Source organism: Hypanus sabinus, chromosome 4, assembly GCF_030144855.1.
Source record: "Hypanus sabinus isolate sHypSab1 chromosome 4, sHypSab1.hap1, whole genome shotgun sequence".
Classification (NCBI taxonomy): Eukaryota; Metazoa; Chordata; class Chondrichthyes; order Myliobatiformes; family Dasyatidae; genus Hypanus; species Hypanus sabinus.
In genome coordinates, this window is record NC_082709.1 from 191419866 (window position 1) to 191440852 (window position 20987).

Consider the following 20987-nt stretch of genomic DNA (forward strand, 5'->3'; position numbering starts at 1 on the left):
TCATCAATAACGGAACTGAATTCAGGAGCTGAGAGGTAATGTTGCAGCTATATAGGACCCTGGTCAGATTCCACTTGGAGTACTGTGCTCAGTTCTGGTCGCCTCGCTACAGGAAGGATGTGGAAACCATAGAAGGGGTGCAGAGGAGATTTACAAGAACGTTGCCTTATGAGAATAGGTTGAGTAAACTCGGACTTTTCTCCTTGGAGTGACGGAGAATGAGAGGTGACCTGATAGAGGTCTATAAGATGAAGAGAGGTATTGATTGTGTGGATAGTCAGAGACTTCTTCCCAGGGCTGAAATGGCTGCCACAAGAGGGAACAGGTTTAAGGTGCTTGGGAGTAGGTACAGAGATGTCATGGGTAAACCTTTTTCTCCCCCACAGAGAGTGGTGAGTGCATGGAATAGGCTGCCGGCAATGGTGGTGATGGCGGATACAATAGGGTCTTTTACGAGACTTTTGGAAAGATACATGGAGCTTCGAAAAATACAGGGCTATGAGTAACCCTAGTCATTTCTAAGGTAGGGACATGTTCAGCACAACTTTGTGGGCTGAAGGGCCTGTATTGTGCTGTAGGTTTTCTATGTTTCTAGCAACTAAAAGAATCATTAGGAGGGAAAAGATTAAGTATGAAAGCAAACTAGCAAACAGTATCAAAGTTAGATAGTAAAAGCTTTTTCAAATTTGTAAAAAATAAAAGAGAGTTGAGAGTGGATAAAAATTTTAGGACTTCTAGAAACTGAGACCAGAAAAATAATAATGGGGAACAAGGACATGGCAGTTGAACTAAACGAGAATTTTGCATCAGTCTTCACTGTGCAAGACACTAGCACTTTGCCAGAAATTGATGGCTATGAGGGAAGAGAAGTGAGTTCAGTTACTAATACAAGAGAGAGTGTGCTCAAAAAGCTGAAAGACCTAAAGGTACATAAGTCACCCGGGCCAGATGAACAGCACCCGAGGGTTCTGAAAGAGGTAGTGATAGAGATTGTGGAGACATTACTAATGATCTTTCAAAAATCATTGAACTCTAGCATGGTGCCAAGGGACTGGAAAATTGCAAATGTTGCTCCACTCTTTGAAAAAGGAGGAAGGCACCAAAAAGGAAATTATAGATCAGTTAGCCTGACCTCAGTGGTTGGGAAGACGTTAGTCAATTGTTAACAGTTTTGGGCTCCTCATTTAAGAAAAGATGTGCTGGCATTGGAGAAGATTCAAAGGAGGTTCACAAGGATGAATCTGGGAATGAAAGGGTTATCATATGAGGAATGTTTAATGGCTCTAGGTCTGTACTTGCTGAAATTTAGAAGTATTTTGAATGTTGAAAGGCCTTGGCAGAGCAGATGTGGAAAGGATGTTTCCCACGGTGGGAAAGTCTAGGACAAAAGGGCATAGCCTCAGGATAGAGGGACGCCCTTTCAAAACAGAGATGCATAGAAATTCCTTTTGCCAGAGGTTGGTGAATTTGTGGAACTTATTACCACAGGCAACTGCAGAGGCCAGGTCGTTGGGTGTATTTAAGGCAGAGATTGATAGATTCCTGATTGGACATGGTATCAAAGGTTATGGGGAGAAGGCCGGGGAGTGGGGCTGAGGAGAGGAGAAGAGGATCACCCATGATTGAATGCTGGAGCAGGCTTGATGGGCCAAATGGCCTAATTCTGCTGCGATGTCTTATGATCTTTCGGTCTTAAGTCTAGAGTGGATGTGGAAAGGACATTTCCTATACAGGTGAGTCTAACAACAGATGGCACAGCCTCAGAACTGAAGGATGTCCCTTGTGAATAGAAATGGGGGAAAATTTATTTAGCCAAGGGATGGTTCCATATAAAATAATGAAAGACAGATTCAGTTTTGGTCACCTCATCCTTGGAATGTTCACAATGTGCCAGATGATTGCCTGTTTAACTCCTCACCACTAATCTAATTTTCAAAGGTGCGTTTACCTGGATCTCCCTTTCTGTAATGAAAGCTTCTATTCCTCACCATTTACATTTGCTCATGTTTCCCTACTTTGATGCAACAACAATCTGTCTACTGCTAGACTTTGCCCTTGCTTTCTCTTTCACCGTCTGCTGAACACTTGTGGTAGATTGACCAGTCCACGTCTCCCTCCCCGTTGTCGGGCTCACATCTCCTTTCCTGCCGCCGGGCCCACATCTCCCTTCCCCATATTTGAGAGTTGGCTGCTGCCTGCCAACTGCCTTTACACTTGTTTTTTCTCTCACCAGTGGTTTCTGAAATTCTCTCCAACTCCAGTTTGTAGCACACTTCCCTGGAGCAGCCAGAGCACTGATCAGACACAGGCAGTGTTGTGTCTGCCCTGTGAGTGAACAATGTCATTGTGTAGGAAAAGGTTCATTCTGCTGCACTGACCCAACCTCTGCTTTCCTGTTATGCCTGTCAATGAGAAACAGCACTCTTTCACTTTCCCTCATCTCACTCAGCCCAGTGACATTAATGCAAGCACTCCAGTGCAGTGCTAGAAGTCTATACTGAGAGCTGCATCTCTTAGCAACACACATAAAATGCCGGAGGAACTCAGTGTGTCAGGCAGCAAACATGGAGAGGAATAAACAGTCGACATGTCAGGCTGAGACCCTTCCCCAGGACTGCATCTCTTAGAGCAGACATCGACAGAGTCTGATGTCTCAAGTGAACACACAGGATCCTGATGTGAATAGGTGCAAGGGCTCAAGCCAGAGCACTGGCTTCGACCTGCCTTTGCCAAACAAGTTTTCTAGTGATCACCACATTGCTTTTGTGGGATCTTCTCTGCGAATTGGAGAGTGCATGACCTGCATTTGTACAGTAACCACAGTTCTAAGATCTCAGAATGCTCTGGGTCATCCCAATTGTGTGATATAGAGATGGAAATCTTTCACTATTTGCAATAAACAATGCCCATCCCCACTCTGTATCATTCCTACCGATGGGAAGAGCTGTCTGACTGTTCAGCATGTCCAGCACCAGATCTCGCAAGGTTGACACCTAATAACAAAGAACCACCCATAATGATGACACGAAACTTGGAAAAAAAGTAAATTGTGAGGAACTTAGAAAGGTGTCAGAGCCAGAGTACAGAAACAACAGGCACTGAAAGCCAAATTAACAGAAATTACTCCATACAGCAGAGCAGGTATTACAATGATTGTGATTGAACAAGCATGGAACCGTCCCACAAGGGGCAAGGCAAGCCGAGAGGTTACTAATGTAATCCTCAGCTTTAACTTGGACTGAATGAAAACCAAGGAGTCTTTGAAATGAGATTACTGCATCCAACACCAAGCAGGGTAGGAAGGCATCACAATAGTTCCAAGCATGAGGTATCAGCACACACACACACCAAATGCCAAAGGAACTCAGTGGACCAGGCAGCATCTATGGAGGGGAATAAATTGACATTTCAGGTTGAGATCCTTCATCAGGATTGGTAAGGAAGGGGGCAGAAGGTGGAAGGGGACTCCACCTGAGATTCTTACCGAGGTGATTAGGAAAGAGGCACTAATAATCCTGAAGAATTTTAATAAAAGGAGGAGAATTAGTGAGCAGAGAGAACAAGGAACAATCCATACACTGCCAAGGGCTTTGCAAAGACAGCAGGGATATGGGACTTTTTGGAGTGCTCTTTGAAAGAGTCTCTGCAAGCAAGATGAGCCAAATGGGCCACTGCACAGTTTCCCACTTCAACTTCAAATACTTGAGCCCTACAAAGCAAGTGAGGATCAGTACCTGTGGAAAGTGCTTGATAAGAACTTGAATGACTGGATCATTACGTTGGACTTTCGCGGTCAAGATGGAGCTGAGCATGTGACTGAGAGTCACCACTCCCAGAACCTGCCTGAAAACAGAAACGTACAAGATTCACAAAGCAGACAGCACCTGCTAGAAAACTCCTGAGAGGAAACATTATCACCACAGCCCAATGAACGGGGAGAAGAATACAGGACGATGGAGTGAAAACCGCACACGCCCCCACCTTTCACCAAAGCCAGCATATTTGATTTGATAAGACTTTCCACATGTCTCTTCCGTCTCCCTGAACCATGGTTTCCCCTCTACCATTGCAGACCTCTTCTCATCCTGCACTTCTGCTCCCACCACTCCACTTCACCTGCTAGGCAAAATATAGATATAGCCCCTATATCATATCAACAGCAGTATCCCCATTCATAGTTTCTATGAGATCCCACCACCACGTCTTCCCCTCCCCCTTTCAGCTCCTCACAGGGATTGTTCCTCATTTCTCCATATACCATCAAGCATGTCCCTTCTGGGGGATCTACCATCTGCTCTGTAACCTCTTCCCTTCCCACCACACAGACACACAGTCTTTCCTGGTGATTCCTATCTAGTGACCAGCATTCCGTGTTCACAGCATGCTCTCTGCATTACCAAAACTGAACTCAGATGAAAATCTGGATTTGAGAAGGACCCCAAGACACCAAACAGCTGCCTCATGAATCCCCCGTCCTACTCCCTCTGACCAAACCCTCTTACACTGCCAGCCTAAGGGACACCACCTTATCGTCTATCTGGGCAGGGTGCAGTCTCCTGCAGCAGAGAATGGCTTCACTCACCCTGCCTCAGTGACCACAGGAGCCTGGTCATATCCTTTCTCATGTAGAATCTCCATGGCTTCTCGACAGGACATAGATGGTGGCACAGTCAGAGGCGCTAAAATTTTCAGCTGTTCAACACGAACTTTCCACCACCTGAAAAAGTACAGAACCACTATAAGCATCCTCAGATGTCTCTGAATGAAGACCTGTCCTTCTACAGCCTTCATCCAAGGGCATCTACTCCCAAGGCATTACCTCCCAATACAGAGTCAAATTACTTACCAGGGCTTCTGGCCAGGTTCTGCAAGTTTCTGTTGGAATCCCTTTTGTACCATCCATTTATCACTGAGGAACTTGGACCTGCAGGAACAGAAATGGTCAGTGCAAAGCTCCACCTTTTCTCAGCCTGTCACTGCCAGTGCCCAGGCCCAAGGGCTTACATGTAGTTGCGGATGGAGTCTGGGAGGATAACCACACATCGCTGTCCTTTCTTCAGGCTTCGGGCTGCCTGGACAGCAATAGAAACAGCACTCCCCGAACTTCCACCTGAAAGAACAGCCAAACGTTAGTGACGGTGAAGTGCAGACCAGTCAAAGGACATTCCCCAACAGACTGTATACAGAGTAAACCCCCAGCTCCCCACACACACACCCACCCACCCCCCTTTAAATCAAGGGCTGGTCCAAGGACCTCACCATCCCTTCCTATCCACAACCACACTATCACCGGTTTCTCACCACATAGTAGTCCCTCTTCTCTGATCAGCTGGCGGGCCATTTGAAATGAACTTTCGTCATTGCTCTTGTACCACTTGTCCACAACCTGCAGAGACACACACTGGTTAGACACCCTAACTCACATATCAAACGCCCAAAACACAGGGGCCACAAACCTAACTGTGTGAGGTGGAACCCATCTGAATCTCCATCCTTCCAACCCAGAGCTCCCAGGCCAGAAAGCCCAAACTACACAAAGTGATGTCTGGAAATGGCAGAGGAGAGCAGTCATTCAGGCTTCAGCACAGTAAATGATTAACAGCTGAACACAAAAGCACACGATGCGGGAGCAGAATTAGGCCATTTGGCCCATCGAGTCTGCTCTACCATTTCATCACTGCTGATACAATTTCACTCTCAGTCCCAATCTCCTGCCCTCTCCCTTCGTGCCCTCATCAATCAAGAATCTATCAACCTCTGCCTTAAATATACATAAAAACTTGGCCTCCTCAGCTGCCTGTGGCAAAGAATTCCACAGATTCACTACTCTCTGGCTAAAGAAATTCGTCCTCATCTCCATTCTAAAAGGTCACCCCTCTATGGTTAGGCTGTATTCTCTACCCATCCACTCTATCAAGACCTTTCACCATTAGATGTTTCAATGAGGTCACCCCTCATTCTTCAGAATTCTAGTGAGTCCAGGCCCAGAACCATCAAACACTCTTCATATGATAAGTCATTCAATCCTGGAATCATTTTTGTGAATCTCCTTTGAACCCTCCCCAGTTTCAGCACATCCTTTCAAAGATAAGGGGTCCAAAACTGCTCACAATACTTGAAGTGAGGCCTCACCAGTGTTTGATCTAGTCTCAACATTACATCCTTGATTTTATATTCTAGTCCTCTTGAAATAAATGCTAACATTGCACAAGGACTCCCAAATCCCTTTAACCTTATTTAACCATGCAACAATTACAGCACAGAAACAGGCCAGCTCCGCCCTTCTAGTCCGTGCCGAACACTTCCTCTCACCTAATCCCACCTACCCGCACTCAGCCCATAACCCTCCATTCCTTTCCTGTCCATATACCTACCCAATTTTGCCTTAAATGACAATACCGAACCTGCCTCTACCACTTCTACTGGAAGCTCATTCCACACAGCTACCTCTCTGAGTAAAGAAGTTCCCCCTTGTGTTACCCCTAAACTTTTGCCCCTTAACTCTCAACTCATGTCCTCTTGTTTGAGTCTCCCCTACTCTCAATGGAAAAAGCCTATCCACGTCAACTCTATCAATCCCCCTCATAATTTTAAAGACCTCTATCAAGTCCCCCCTCAACCTTCTATGCTCCAAAGAATAAAGACCTAAATTGTTCAACCTTTCTCTGTAACTTAGGTGCTGAAACCAAGACAACATTCTAGTAAATCTCCTCTGTACTCTCTCTATTTTGTTGACATTTTTCCTATAATTTGGTGACCAGAACTGTACACAATACTCCAAATTTGGCCTCACCAATGCCTTGTACAATTTTAACATTACATCCTAACTCCTATACTCAATGCTCTGATTTATAAAGGCCAGCATACCAAAAGCTTTCTTCACCACCCTATCCACATGAGATTCCACCTGCAGGGAACTATGCACCATTATTCCTAGATCACTCTGTTCTACTGTATTCTTCAATGTCCTACCATTTACCATGTATGTCCTATTTTGATTATTCCTACCAAAATGTAGCACCTCACACTTATCAGCATTAAACTCCATCTGCCATCGTTCAGCTCACTCTTCTAACTGGCCTAAATCTCTCTGCAAGCTTTGAAAATCTACTTCATTATCCACAACGTCACCTATCTTAGTATCATCGGCATACTTACTAATCCACTTTACCACCCCATCATCCAGATCATTTATGTACATGACAGTATATTTGCCTGCCTTTTACATTGCCACTCATCCTGTTGACTGCAATTTTTCCCTATCAACAGCCTTTCTTCTTCTTGTTTTATGGCAGTTGGTACCCAGCTTAATGGTGCATTACCACCACCTTCTGCTCCGGAGTGTGGATCAGATGATAGACTTATGTAAGGGGTTTCTTCTTTATGTTACTGCTTATGTTAATCAAAATGGCTTCTTTGTTATGTTAAAAGTAAGAATGCTTCTTTGTTATGGTAATTGGTGAGAGAGCTTTCTCTCGAAGCTTGTTTGGGTTATAATTACTGATAATGAGGATTGTATTCATTTGTTAACCAATTGGGATAGATGTTATTCTTTCTTGTGGGTCCGTAAGCTAGTGTTGCTCGGACTTTTGGGGAGTTGGAGTGGAGATCGCGAGGAAAGAGGACGTGCTGGATGCGCTCTGGTCGACCACCGTGGTTGGTCCCAGGCGGCGGGTCAAGGTCAGAGAAGATTGAATAATGGACCGAAGACTTCGACAGTTGAGTTCTAACAGGTGTGCACGAATTGACTGAAAACTCTGATAAGTTTTGGTGCCTTTTCTTTCTTTTCTTTTATATATATTGTATCACTATTAATTACCTAGTTCTAGTAAGATTTATAAAGTGTAATTTGTAAAATGTACATTGTGTGCTGGCTGATGATTGATGTTTGAGGCCGTATCAGGGGGCATTGCACAGCAACCGATGCAACCATGAGACAAGGTTGGGTGGGGACGGGGTCTCCCCTAGATGCGTACAAGCCGATATAGCTGAGCATTACACTTACATTCTAAATCCCTTCACACATTCACACACACACCCACCCACACTAATCTACACTTTATCCTTCCTTCTTTGGCCATCCTAGTACCCTGTTCCTGCTTATTAATCATATCCTATTAAAAAAACCCTGTATCCCTTCAGAAAGCTAAAAGTACCCTGATCTGTGCCCTCTCACCCATGCCCAGTAACCCTTTCAATGTGAATTCCTGCATCCCCAATTCCCTTAGATTAATTCTCATCATCTCTCTCTGTATCCCATACTTCCTGCACCTCAGGAACAGCCTTTCCTGACTACACATTGCCTGTTTGTAAAAAAAAAAGGGTACCTCATCTTCAGCACTATTATCCACCTTTCCTATGCTACTTCTCGCATTGAAATATATTAGTCGCAACATGCTCAACTTTATGACTCCTGACTTTGTCTGAGGTCTTTCCAACATCTGCCTCCCCAACCTCCCTACTAATTGTTCTGACACTCTGGTTCCCATTGCCCTGCAACTTTAGATAAACTCCATAGTGCAGCATTAACAAACCCTCTCTGCTAGAATATCAGTCCTGCTCCAGATCAGATGCAAACCACCTTCCCTGCAAGAGAGCCCAATTATCCAAAAATCTTATGCCCTCCCTCCTACCACTGATGTGACTTGCACAATGAAACAAAGTGCAACCATTGTTCCTGCTCAGAGCCATGTCTGGAGAACCTGCCCCTCCCCGGAGAGAGACTCACCGATCGGTCAAGAACCGTAGGGATAAAATCGTAGCCTATTCCTTCCACTTCATATGTGCTGATATCTGTTTGGTTCAGATGCTGAGGTTCTGCTAGGATGGAACCTTCTGGATCCACTCCAATAATCTGAAGAGAAACGTCACTGTGAGACACCCAGCAAAAGCAAAGCAAGAACTACTCCCTATTGGCACAATGTCTCAGTAAGTGAAACAGCTCACAGTTGGGCTAAGCAACACTGCGCAGACATGCCAGCCAGTCATTGACAGGATCTACTCACATCTGACAAAGGACAAGTAGTGAGGGACAGTCAACATGGCTTTGTTCTGGCAAACTTCATTTCTTACAAAACTGAACAAGTTACTTTGAGGACATAACAACTTAAGAAATAGGAGCAGGAGTAGGCCATCTGGTCCATCGAGCCTGCTCCGCCATTCAACGAGATCATGGCTGATCTAACCACCAATGGTTGATGAGGGTAGGGGAAAACAAGGGGAAATAGTCCCTCATCTTATGACTCTCCACAGCCATTCCATTTCATTCCTTCATTAAACCGGGCTCTCCCTCTTCCAGCACACACGTGGAGCCTCAAACACCTTCCCAAACGCACTTGCAGATTGGCAATAAGAGCTGGTCTCACTGTCCACAGATAGATCCCACATACCACTGCTCCCCAGTCCTGTGGACCCACAGATGACTCCATCACCCCCCTCACTACCTGACAATTTGGACATCTCTCCTTCAGCTTTCGAGCAATCCCAGTGATGGTTCCTCCAGTTCCTGCTCCAGCAACAAGCATGTCCACCTTCCCTGTCAAAAGGAGCACATGGGAATGATTTAGACAATAGACAATAGGTGCAGAAGTAGACCATTCGGCCCCTCGAGTCTGCACCGCCATTCTGAGAGCATGGCTGATCATTCACTATCAATACCCAGTCCCTGCCTTGTCCCCATATTCCTTGATTCCCCTATCCATCAGATATCTATCTAGTTCCTTCTTGAAAGCATCCAGAGAATTGGCCTCCACCGTCTTCCGAGGCAGTGCATTCCACACCTCCACAACTCTCTGGGAGAAGAAGCTCTTCCTCAACTCTGTTTTAAATAACTGACCTCTTATTCTCAATCCATGCCCTCTGGTACTGGACTCTCCCAACATCTGGAACATATTTCCTGCCTCAATCCTATCAAATCCTTTAATTATCTTAAATGTTTCAATCAGATCCCCTCTCAATCCCCTCAATTTCAGCGTGTACAAGCCCAATCTCTCCAATCTCTCTGCGTAAGACAGCCCTGCCATCCCAGGAATCAACCTAGTGAATCTACGCTGCACTTCCTCAATTGCCAGAATGTCCTTCCTTAAACCTGGAGACCAAAACTGTACACAATATTCCAGGTGTGGTCTCACCAGGGCCCTGTACAAATGCAAAAGAACATCCTTGCTCTTGTACTCAATTCCCCTTGTAATAAAGGCCGACATTCCATTTGCCCTCTTCACTGCCTGTTGCACTTGCTCATTCACCTTCATTGACTGGTGAACTAGGACTCCTAGGTCTCTTTGCATTTCTCCCTTACCTAACTCTACACCGTTCAGACAATACTCTGCCCTCTTGTTCCTGCTTCCAAAGTGGATAACTTCACATTTATTCACATTGAATGACATCTGCCAAGACATTTGTTGGTAGTCTCCACCTCACGTTCTTCCCAAGAGTTGGATCACTCTATTTGAACTGCTGGATGCAAGTTTCATTCTGCTCCTCATCTCTGCCCAACCTCTATCAGGACCAAGATTTTCACATCATTTGTTTCTTCACTGGTTCTACACCTCCCACCATTCAATGTCACATTCCTCGGCCCAAACCGTACTTACACCCTGACGGCCAAGAGTCAGAACCCTGCTGACCTGACCCACAGCTCAGCCTACTCTTATAGACCTCCCCCACAGTCCAATCTACACCCCCCCCCCCTCAGCACAACCAATTCCGCAGTCTCCCATGGTCCAACCCTCCCCCCTCCCGAGGGTGGTCCTGGGCAACCCAGCATAGACCAGAGCAAGGGGTATGTTTCTTACCATCACACTGCCAAAGGATCTCCTCCGCAGTTTCATCATAATGGACCAAAGGGTTAGCGGCATTCCGATACTGCAAGAGAGGAAACAGCTGATTAAGGAGCTGATACTCATCGACTACGTGCAAGCTAATGGCAGCTGGACACTGCGTCTGCCCAGTGCAACCAGACTGTGAGAGTGTGGGAGGGCACCCTACCTCAAAATAGCATAGACCACACCAGGACACAAAGCCAGTTTCAGTAAGATCACAGTGTTGCACAGCACTGAAACAACATATCCCTGCTAAAGAGATCCCAATGATCCATAAATCTGAAACCCTCTCCCTTGCACCAATTTTCAGTTATGCATTCACCTACTAAATCACCCTATCCTTACCCTCACTGGCACATGGCACAGTTAGTAATCCAGAGATTGCTACCCTAGAGGTCCCGTTTCTCAACTTTCTACCTCGCTCCCCAAAATCTCTCTTCAGGACCTCTTCACATTGTCTACCTATGCTACTGGTGCCAAATGCACTTAGACTTCAGGCTGCTCACTCTCCCACTTTAGAATTCCATGAACCTGATCCGAGACATCCCTGACCCTGGAACCTGGGAGGCCACATACATCCAAATGTCTCTATCGTGCCCACAGCACCTCGTCTCTGTTCCTCTGACTACTGAATCTCCTATCAACAGTCCTCTTCACCTCTCTGCTCTTCTGAGCCACAGCAACAGACTCAGTGCCAGAGAGCTGGTCACTGAGGCTCCCCCTGGTAGGTTGTCCCCGTTAACAGTATCCAAAGTTGTATAATTATTATTGAAGGGAACGGCCACAGGTGTACTCTGCATTGGCGGTGCATTTCCCTTCCTTCTCCTGACAGTCACTCAGTTACATGTCTTCTGCAAGCTAGGGATGAATACCTCCCTGTAGCTCCTATCATCTCCTCATTCTCCCCTATGAGTTGAAGGTCATCAAGCTGCAGCTTCAGTTCATTAACATGTTCTCTCAGGCACTGCAGTTCGATGCAGCTGTTTATATCCAGGGGAATGGAGGTGTCCCAGACTTACAAATCTCACGCACAGTATAAAATATTGGCTCTAGAGCCGTTCTCACTACACTCCTATGCCCTAACAGACAATGAATGAACAAATAAGAACAAAAAGAGAGAAACTTACCTCACCAAAGCCTGATGAGCCAAAACTACTCTGAACACAGACATACTCAAAAGAATGGTCGCTTCGCTTGTACTTGCGTTATTTTTAATCGCCCTTACTAATGAATTCCTCTCCTTGATTGGTCATAGCCCAACTCAGAGAAACTGTCGTGAAGCTCTGCATTTTTAAATCTTGATTGCAGACCTGATTGAAAGGTACCTCTGCTTCCACACTCACTCACATTGACTGTTCAGCCCAATACATGCCCGCTGACCAAGTTGTCTCCTGTGTTAGCAGAACCTCATGGTATAGATGCACCTCATTCCTGCTGACCAAGTTGTTTACCTGTGCTTGGCCCATTTCTTTCTAAACATTACCTTTCTACATACCTGTTAAGATGATTTTAATTATACCAGCCTTTACAGCTTTCTGGCAGCTTAGATACAAACCAAAAAATTAGTTCTCTAAATCCCCCTTAAACATTCTGCCCCCAGCTTAAACCCAAACTCCTTGGATCCTCATAAACACCCTACCCCTTACCTTCAATCTCTCTCTCACCGGCTTTAGGCTTCATGGTTATGGGGAAGTGGCTCTTATTGGCCCACAATTTGGCTCCTCTCCCCACCGTGGCCTCCCCTGCTCCAGAGAAAACAAACACAGCCTATCTGGTCACTGACACTGTATCCTAAGTAAAATCTTGATGAACCTCTCCATTCTCCCTCCAGTGTAGCCATCACAGTATTCCAGTTGTGGCCTAGCCAGTGTTTCATAAGGCTGTACTACACTCCCTGCTCTTTTATTCAGTACCTTTGCTGATCAAAACAACATCTTGTATGGCCTCTCTCCCACCTTATGTACCCATGCTTTATCCACAGGAATCCTTAGGCATTGCACAATAGTCCTTCTGTTCCACCACACTCCCTACAGCCCTGCTATTCACTGGGTATGCCCTACCTAATATGACCTCCCAAACTAGAAAACTTTCACGCATTTGGAATAAATCCCAGTTACCAATGGCCTGCCTAATTAACTGCCTGATGGAATATGTTCCTGTAACCAATCAGCCTATAGGAGGGAGAAATCTGGTTGAGTGGTGCCACAACAACCTCTTACTCAATGTCAACAAGAACAAGGAGCCGATTATGAACCAAGCAGAGGAAACCAGAGCTCCATGAGCCGGTCCTCAATGGAGAATCAGAGGTGGAGAGGGTCAACTACATTATCATATCAGAGGACCTATTCTGGGCCAGTACTTAAGTGCAATTACAGAGAAAGCATGACAGCACCTCTACTTCCTTAGGCATTTTCGAAGAGTTCAGCAAAGTAATGGAAGGGGTCATCAACAGAGCTATCATGCAGCACCTACTTGGCAATAACCTGCTTACAGATACCCAGTTTGGACTACGTCAAAGCCACTCAGCTCCTCACCTCGACACCTCCTTGGTCCAAACATAGACCAAAGAGCTAAATACCAGAGGTAAGCTGAGAGTGATAGCCCTCGACATCAAGGCAGCATTTGACAGAGTATGTCATGAAGCTGCCCTAGCTAAAATGGAGTCAATGGGAATTAGGGGAAAAATCCTCTGCTGGTTGGAATCATACCTGACACAAGGAAGATGGTTATAGACAATAGACAATAGGTGCAGAAGTAAACCATTCGGCCCCTCGAGTCTGCACCGCCATTCTGAGATCATGGCTGATCATTCACTATCAATACCCAGTCCCTGCCTTGTCCCCATATCCCTTGATTCCCCTATCCATCAGATATCTATCTAGCTCCTTCTTGAAAGCATCCAGAGAATTGGCCTCCACCGTCTTCTGAGGCAGTGCATTCCACACCTCCACAACTTTCTGGGAGAAGAAGCTCTTCCTCAACTCTGTTTTAAATAACTGACCTCTTATTCTCAATCCATGCCCTCTAGTATTGGAGGTTGTGGTGGTTGGAGGTCAATCATCTCATCCTGAGTTCCTCAAGGGAGTGTCCTAGGATCAACCGTCTTCAGTCACTTCATCAATGACCTTCCTTCCATTATAAGGTCAGAAGTGGGGATGTTCGCAGATGACTGCACAAAGTTCTGCACCATTCAGGTCAGGAGTGTAATGGAATACTTGCCACTCGCCTGGATGAGTGCAGCTCCACCAACACTCAAAAAGCTTGACACCATTCAGTACAAAGCAGCCCACTTGATTGATACCCCTTCCACAAACATCCAATTTCTCCGCCATCAACAAATAGTTGTTTACAAGATGCACTGCAACAACACACCAAAGTTCCTAAGGCAACACCTTCCAGATCCACGACCACTACCATGGCAGACACCTGGGAACACCATCACTTGGAAATTCAACCCCCCCCCCACCAAGTCACTCACCATCCTGACTTGGAAACATTATCGCCGTTCCTTCATTGTCACTGGGTCAAAATCATGGAATTCCCTCCCTAACAGCACTGTGGGTGTACCAACACCTCAGGGACTGCAGTGGTCAAGAAGGCAGCTCATCACCACCTTCTCCAAGGGCAACTAGGGATGGGCAATAATTGTTGGCTTAGCTGGCAACACCCACATTCCGTAAATGAATACGGTAATATAAAAAGATTCAACATGACTGGCTGCATCACAGCCTAGCATGGAAACACCAATGCCCTTGAACGGAAAATCCTTCACAGAGTACTAGATATGGCCCGGTCCACCACAGGTAAAGCACCCCTAACACTGAGCATATCAATACAAAGCACTGTCGCAGAAAAGCAACATCCATCATTAAGGACCGCCACTACCCAGGACATGTTCTCTTCTTGCTGCTGCCATCAGGAAGGTGGTAGAGAAGCCTGAGGATCCATCCCACCACGTTCAGGTACAGTTATTACTCCTCAACAATCAGGCTCTTGAACCAAAGGGGATAACTTCACTCAACATCACTCAGTCCAACTGTTTCCACAACCTAAGGAATCCCTTTCAAGGACTGTTCATCTCATGTTCTTGATTTTTATTACCTAATTATTTATTATTTCTTCTGCTTTCTTTTTGTATTTGCCTAGTTTATTACCTTTTGCACACTGACTGTATGCCCAATCAGTCTTTCTTTGATTCTAGTTTGGTTATTGGATTTACTGTGAATGGGCATAAGAAAATGAATCTTGGGGTTGTATATGGAGACTTTGGTAATAAACTTAATTTGAACTTTGAAGTAATGTTGAGACTATAACCATAGACGTCCTGCTCTGTCATCTGGAACCAGGCTCACTGAACTCATGCTGCAGGTGCTCATCCCTCCTCATAATCAAGACCTTTATTGAGGCCTCAGCCTGCAACCCTGAGCCTCTCTTACCAAGCCAAAAACAGAATCAATTAATTTCTCATTTCCATCAGTAATCCCCTTCACTTAGCTTCGACATCTGTCCCCTACCACTCCCTGGGCTACATCTCCCATCCCCACTCTATCTGCTTCTACCTGTTGCCACCAGCCCTGGTCTCTCCCTTACTTACACATTCTGGTTTCCCCGCACAGGCCTGATGCATGGGTTTGAGCTGAAACTTTGACTGATGCACCTCAACCCAGTGACTTCCCCAGCAGTCTACTTTTGGTCCTGGATCCAAGATTGTTTTCATTATATTTTTTGTGACTGTATTTTATTTTCTAATGTGCAGTCTTATTTTCTACATCCACCCTTATGTTATTACGTGTTTTCTGTGCTGTGGCTACAGTGTACAACATTCCTGGGGGGCACCTTGGCCCCACAGGAACACTGCTGAAGTGATGTGTATGGTTGAATAATTAAACTTGAACTTGAAGTTGTCTTGGGCCCCGTGATTTCTAACCTATAGCCAGAATTGTTATTACACCTTTACATTCCTGTTGCTCTAAACTTACTGACTATTGTGGGTCCCTTTTTATTTGAAATCCAACCCATTAGGTCTGATTTGAGGAATTTCCTAAGATATCACCCCCAATTACTGCCATTCTGAAGATTGTTATCGCAGTCAGTTTGAACAAGCTGGTCCAGGACCCATTCATTGCAACACGTACAAAAGCTGAATGAACTCAGCAGGTCAGGCAGCATCTGTCAAAATGAGCAGTCAACGCTTCGGGCCAAGACCAGTCCTGACGAAGGGTCTCGGCCCAAAACGTTGACTGCTCTTCAAAAGATGCTGCCCAACCTGCTGAGTTCATCCAGCTTTTGTACGTGTTGATTTGACCACAGCATCTGCTGTGTACTTTGGGTTTCCCATTCATTGCTGATGTTTCTGTGAGTCTTTGATTCACCACCTCACATCATGTCTCACTAATTCAGTTCAATTATTCAGAGTCAACCTTGGGCCAGTGGAACCAGGGCCAGGTGTTAGCTCAATACCCACCTGGTCCAGGATACATGAGTTGGGAATTTCATTCTTCAACCTCCAAGCAACACCAACGTGTGATTCTGGTGAATCGAAACTCGCTTGGGTGGGTGTTCGAACAATCTCGGCACCAAGTGCTCGCAGTACATCCACCTGCAGAGGAGGAATGTGCATCATTGATTCCAACAGAGAGATGAAAGGCAAGCTGACTGAACGCACATCAGAGGGTGAGAAATGGTCTGGACTCTAACCCCATTCACACCAGGACAACCCCGACCTCCAATCACACACAACACCTCAATTCCTACTGAACCAAATAGAGTCATAGAAAACTACAGCACAGAAACATGGCCTTTGGCCCATTTAGTACATGTCAAACCATTTAAATTGCCTAGTCCCATCGACCTGCACCTTAGCCTCCATACCCTGCCCATTCATGTTCCAATACAAACTTCTCTTAAATGTTGAAATCAAAATTAAATCCACCACTTACACTGGTAGCTCGTTCCACACTCTGTCAACCCACTGAGTGAAGAAGGTTCCCCTCACGGTCCACTTAAACTTTTCACCTTTCACCCTTAAACCATTGAGGTTGGGTTGTTGTCCCACCCAACCCCAGTGGAAGAAGCCTGCTTGCATTGACCATATCTATACCGCTCATCATTTTGTATCAAGTCTCCTCTCAATCTTCTACATTCTAGGGAAAAAAAGTTCTAACCTATTCAACCTTTCCTTAGAACCCAGACCTGGCAACATTTGTAAATTTTGTCTGTATTCTTTCAATCTTATTTACATCTTTCCCATAGGTAGGTGATCTAAAGTGCACAGAATACTCCAAATTAGGCCTCACCAATGTTTTATACAATTTAAACATATCATCCTAACTCCTGTACTCAGTACCTTGATCTATGAAGGCAAACATGCCAGAAGTTTTCTTACAACCATATCTATCTTCCACACCACTTTCTATTTATTATGGACCTCTATTCCCAGATCCCTCTGTCCTACCGCACACCACAGTGCCCTACTGTTCACTGTGTAAGGCCCTCTTTGGTTGGTGCTCCTAAAGTGCAACACCTCCCAGCTGTCTGCATTAAATTCCATCTGTCATTCTCAGCCCATTTTTTCCAGCTGGTCCAAATACTACTGCAAGCTCCAATACTTTTTCTCGCTGTCCACACCTCCAGTCTTGGTGTCATCTGGAAATTTGCTGATCCGGTTAATCAATACATTATCTTCCAGATTGTTGAAATAGATGACAAACAACAACAGACCCAGCAATGATCCTTGTGGCACACCACTAACACAGGCCAGAGAGGCAGCGAGCTAATACTGCTCTCTGGCTTCTCCCACAAAGCCAATGTCTAATCCAATTTACTACCTCATCTTGAATGCCAAACGACAGAACCTTCTTGACCAATCTCCCATGCAGGAATTTGTCAAACGACTTGCTGAAATTCATGTACACAACATCCACTGCTTTGCCTTCATCAAATTTCCTGGTAACGTCCTTGAAGAATTCTAGAAGATTGGTTAGACACAACCTACCACACACAAACCATGCTGAAATATCCTTAATCATTCCATCTACCCAAATAGCTATACATCCAGTCTCTTAAAATACCTTCCAGCAACTTTCCCACAATTGATAGCAGATTCACTGGCATATAATTTCCTGGTTTATTTTCCTGGTCAACGACTTGGATGAAGGCATAAAAAATAACATCAGCAAATTTGCTGATGATACTAAGCTGGGTGGCAGTGTGACGTGATGAGGATGTTAGGAGAATTCAGGGTGACTTGGATAGGCTGGGTGAGTGGGCAGATACTTGACAGATGACGTTTAATGTGAGTAAGTGTGAGGTTATCCACTTTGGGAGTAAGAACAGGAAGGCAGATTATTATCTGAACGGTGTAGAGTTGGGTAAGGGAGAAATACAAAGAGATCTCGGAGACCTTGTTCATCAGTCACTGAAGGTGAATGAGCAAGTGCAGCAGGCAGTGAAGAAGGCTAATGGAATATTGGCCTTTATTACAAAGGGAATTGAGTACAAGAGCAAGGAAATCCTCTTGCATTTGTACAGAGCCCTGGTGAGACCACACCTGGAGTATTGTGTACAGTTTTGGTCTCCAGGGTTAAGGAAGGACATCCTGGCTGTAGAGGAAGTGCAGCGTAGATTCACGAGGTTAATTCCTGGGATGTCTGGACTGTCTTACGCAGAGAGGTTAGAGAGACTGGGCTTGTACACACTTGAATTAAGGAGATTGAGAGGGGATCTGATTGAAACATATAAGATTATTAAGGGATTGGACAAGATAGAGGCAGGAAATATGTTCCAGATGCTGGGAGAGTCCAGTACCAGAGGGCATGGTTTGAGAATAAGGGGTAGGTCATTTAGGACAGAGTTAAGGAAAAACTTCTTCTCCCAGAGAGTTGTGGGGGTCTGGAATGCACTGCCTCAGAAGGTAGTGGAGGCCAATACTCTGGATGCTTTCAAGAAGGAGCTAGATAGGTATCTTATGGATAGGGAAATCAAGGGATATGGGGACAAGGCAGGAACCGGGTATTGATAGTATTTGATCAGCCATGATCTCAAAATGGCAGTGCAGGCTCAAGGGGCCGAATGATCTACTTCTGCACCTATTGTCTATTTTTACAACCTTTCTTAAAGTGTGGAACAACACTAGCTATCCTCCAATCCTCTGGCACATTGCCTTTCAATAAGGATAATTGAAATATCTATGCTGGAGCCCCTGCAATTTTTGCACTTGCCTCCCATGGGGTCTCAGAGAACACCTTGTCAGTCCCTGGGGATTTATCCACCCTAATTTGCTTAGAATAGCAAACAGCTCCTCCTCTGTAATCTGTACAGGGTCCAAAACTGCTGCCTTGCCTCACTTCTGTGTCCGTCTCCAGAACAAACACGTGCAAAAAATCCATTGAAAATCTCCCCATCTCTTTTGGCTCCATAAAGAGGTAGTGCTAAGCAAACTTGTGGCCGAAAGATAGACAAGTCTCCTGCTCCTGATGGAATGCATCCCACGGTACTGAAAGAAACGGCAGAAATCATAGTTGAAGCTTTGGGTATAATTTACCAAAATTCTCTGGATCCTGGGCCGGTCCCGGTGGATTGGAAGACAGTGAATGCCACGCACTGCCAAAAATGGATGTTGACAAAAGGCAGAAAACTGTAAATTAACATCTGTAGTTGGGAAAATGCTTGAAGCTATCATTAAAGAAGAAATAGTGAGGCATCTGGACACTCAAAGCTACTACATAGGTTGATTGTGTGGTTAAGAAGGCATACGGTGCATTGGCCTTCATCAACCGTGGATTGAGTTTAAGAGCCAAGAGGTAATGTTGCAGCTATATAGGACCCTGGTCAGACCCCACTTGGAGTACTGTGCTCAGTTCTGGTCATCTTACTACAGGAAGGATGTGGAAACTATAGAAAGGGTGCAGAGGAGATTCACAAGGATGTTGCCTGGATTGGGGAGCACGCCTTATGAGAATAGGTTGAGTGAACTCGGCTTTTTCTCCTTGAAGCAACGGAGGATGAGAAGTGACCTGATAGAGGTGTACAAGATAATGACGGGCATTGATTGTGTGGATGGTCAGAGGCTTTTTCCCAGGGCTGAAATGGCTAGTACAAGAGGGCATGGTTTTAAGGTGCTTGGAAGTAGGTACAGAGGAGATGTCAGGGGCAAGTTTTTTTATGTAGAGAGTAGTGGGTGCATGCAATGGGCTGCCGGCGGCAGTGGTGGAGACGGATACAATAGGGTCTTTTAAGAAACTCCTGGATAAGTACATGGAGCTTAGAAAAATAGAGGGCTATGGGTAAGTCTAGGTAATTCCAGGATAAGGATATGTTTGGCACAGCTTTGTGGACCGAAAGGCCTGTATTGTGCTGTAGATTTTCTGTTTCTATACTTCTAAATGGATCCATCAGGCAGACACAGCATGGATTCAGCAAAGGCAGGTCCTGTTTGACAAACTTACCAGAGTTCTTTGAGGATATAATGAGTGCAGTGGATAGAGGGGAACAAATGGACGTTATTTACTTGGATTTCCAGAAGGCGCTTGATAAGGTGACACACAGAAAACTTATCCGTAAGATAAGGATGCATAGAGTTGGGGGTGATGTATTAGCATGGATAGAGAATTGGTTAATAGAAAGCAGAGAGTTGGGATACATGGGTGTTGCTCTGGTTGGCAATCAGCAGTGAGTGGTGTGCCACAGGGGTCGGTGCTGGGCCTGTAACTGTTCACAATATACATTAACAATCTGAAAGAGGGGACTGAATGTCGTGATCTACACTAATTTGAGTGGAAAAGCAAATTGGAATGTTGGCCTTCATTGCTAGAGGAATTGAATTTAAGAGCAGGGAGGTTATGCTGCAACTGTATAGGGTACTGATGAGGCCCCACCAGGAGTACTGTGTGCAGTTCTGGTCTCCTTAATTGAGGAAGGGTATACTGGCTTTGGAGGTGGTGCAGAGGAGGTTCACCAAGTTGATTTCAGAGGTGAGGGGGTTAGAATATGAAGAGAGATTGAATCGCCTAAAACTGTACGCACTGGAATTCAGAAGGATCCTGACCAATCAAGAATTTATCAACTTCTGCTTTAAAAAGATATATAGATAGATTTGGCCTCCACAGTTACCTGTGGCAAAGAATTCCACATATTCAGCACCCCCTGGCTAAAGGAATTCCTCCTCAT

At 45.2% G+C, this 20987-nt stretch overlaps 1 protein-coding gene across 3 annotated transcripts in view; it reads right to left on the minus strand.

The window, feature by feature from the left end:
* cbsa (cystathionine beta-synthase a) overlaps positions 1-20987 on the minus strand; it is a 62182-nt gene that overhangs the window by 14844 nt on the left and 26351 nt on the right. For 2 of the 3 annotated variants that reach the window (XR_009511991.1, XM_059969040.1), the window contains exons 5-14: positions 16285-16419; positions 10794-10863; positions 9444-9535; positions 8729-8854; positions 5302-5386; positions 5005-5110; positions 4847-4924; positions 4583-4717; positions 3735-3843; positions 2933-2993 (exon numbers count right to left, since the gene is read on the minus strand). Coding sequence is in view for 2 of the 3 variants with exons in the window: in XM_059969040.1 (XP_059825023.1) it covers positions 2933-2993; positions 3735-3843; positions 4583-4717; positions 4847-4924; positions 5005-5110; positions 5302-5386; positions 8729-8854; positions 9444-9535; positions 10794-10863; positions 16285-16419 (997 nt within the window). In the remaining variant the exon portion in view is untranslated. The remainder of the gene's footprint in view (positions 1-2932; positions 2994-3734; positions 3844-4582; positions 4718-4846; positions 4925-5004; positions 5111-5301; positions 5387-8728; positions 8855-9443; positions 9536-10793; positions 10864-16284; positions 16420-20987) is intronic. The other variant, XM_059969039.1, reaches the window with a different exon arrangement.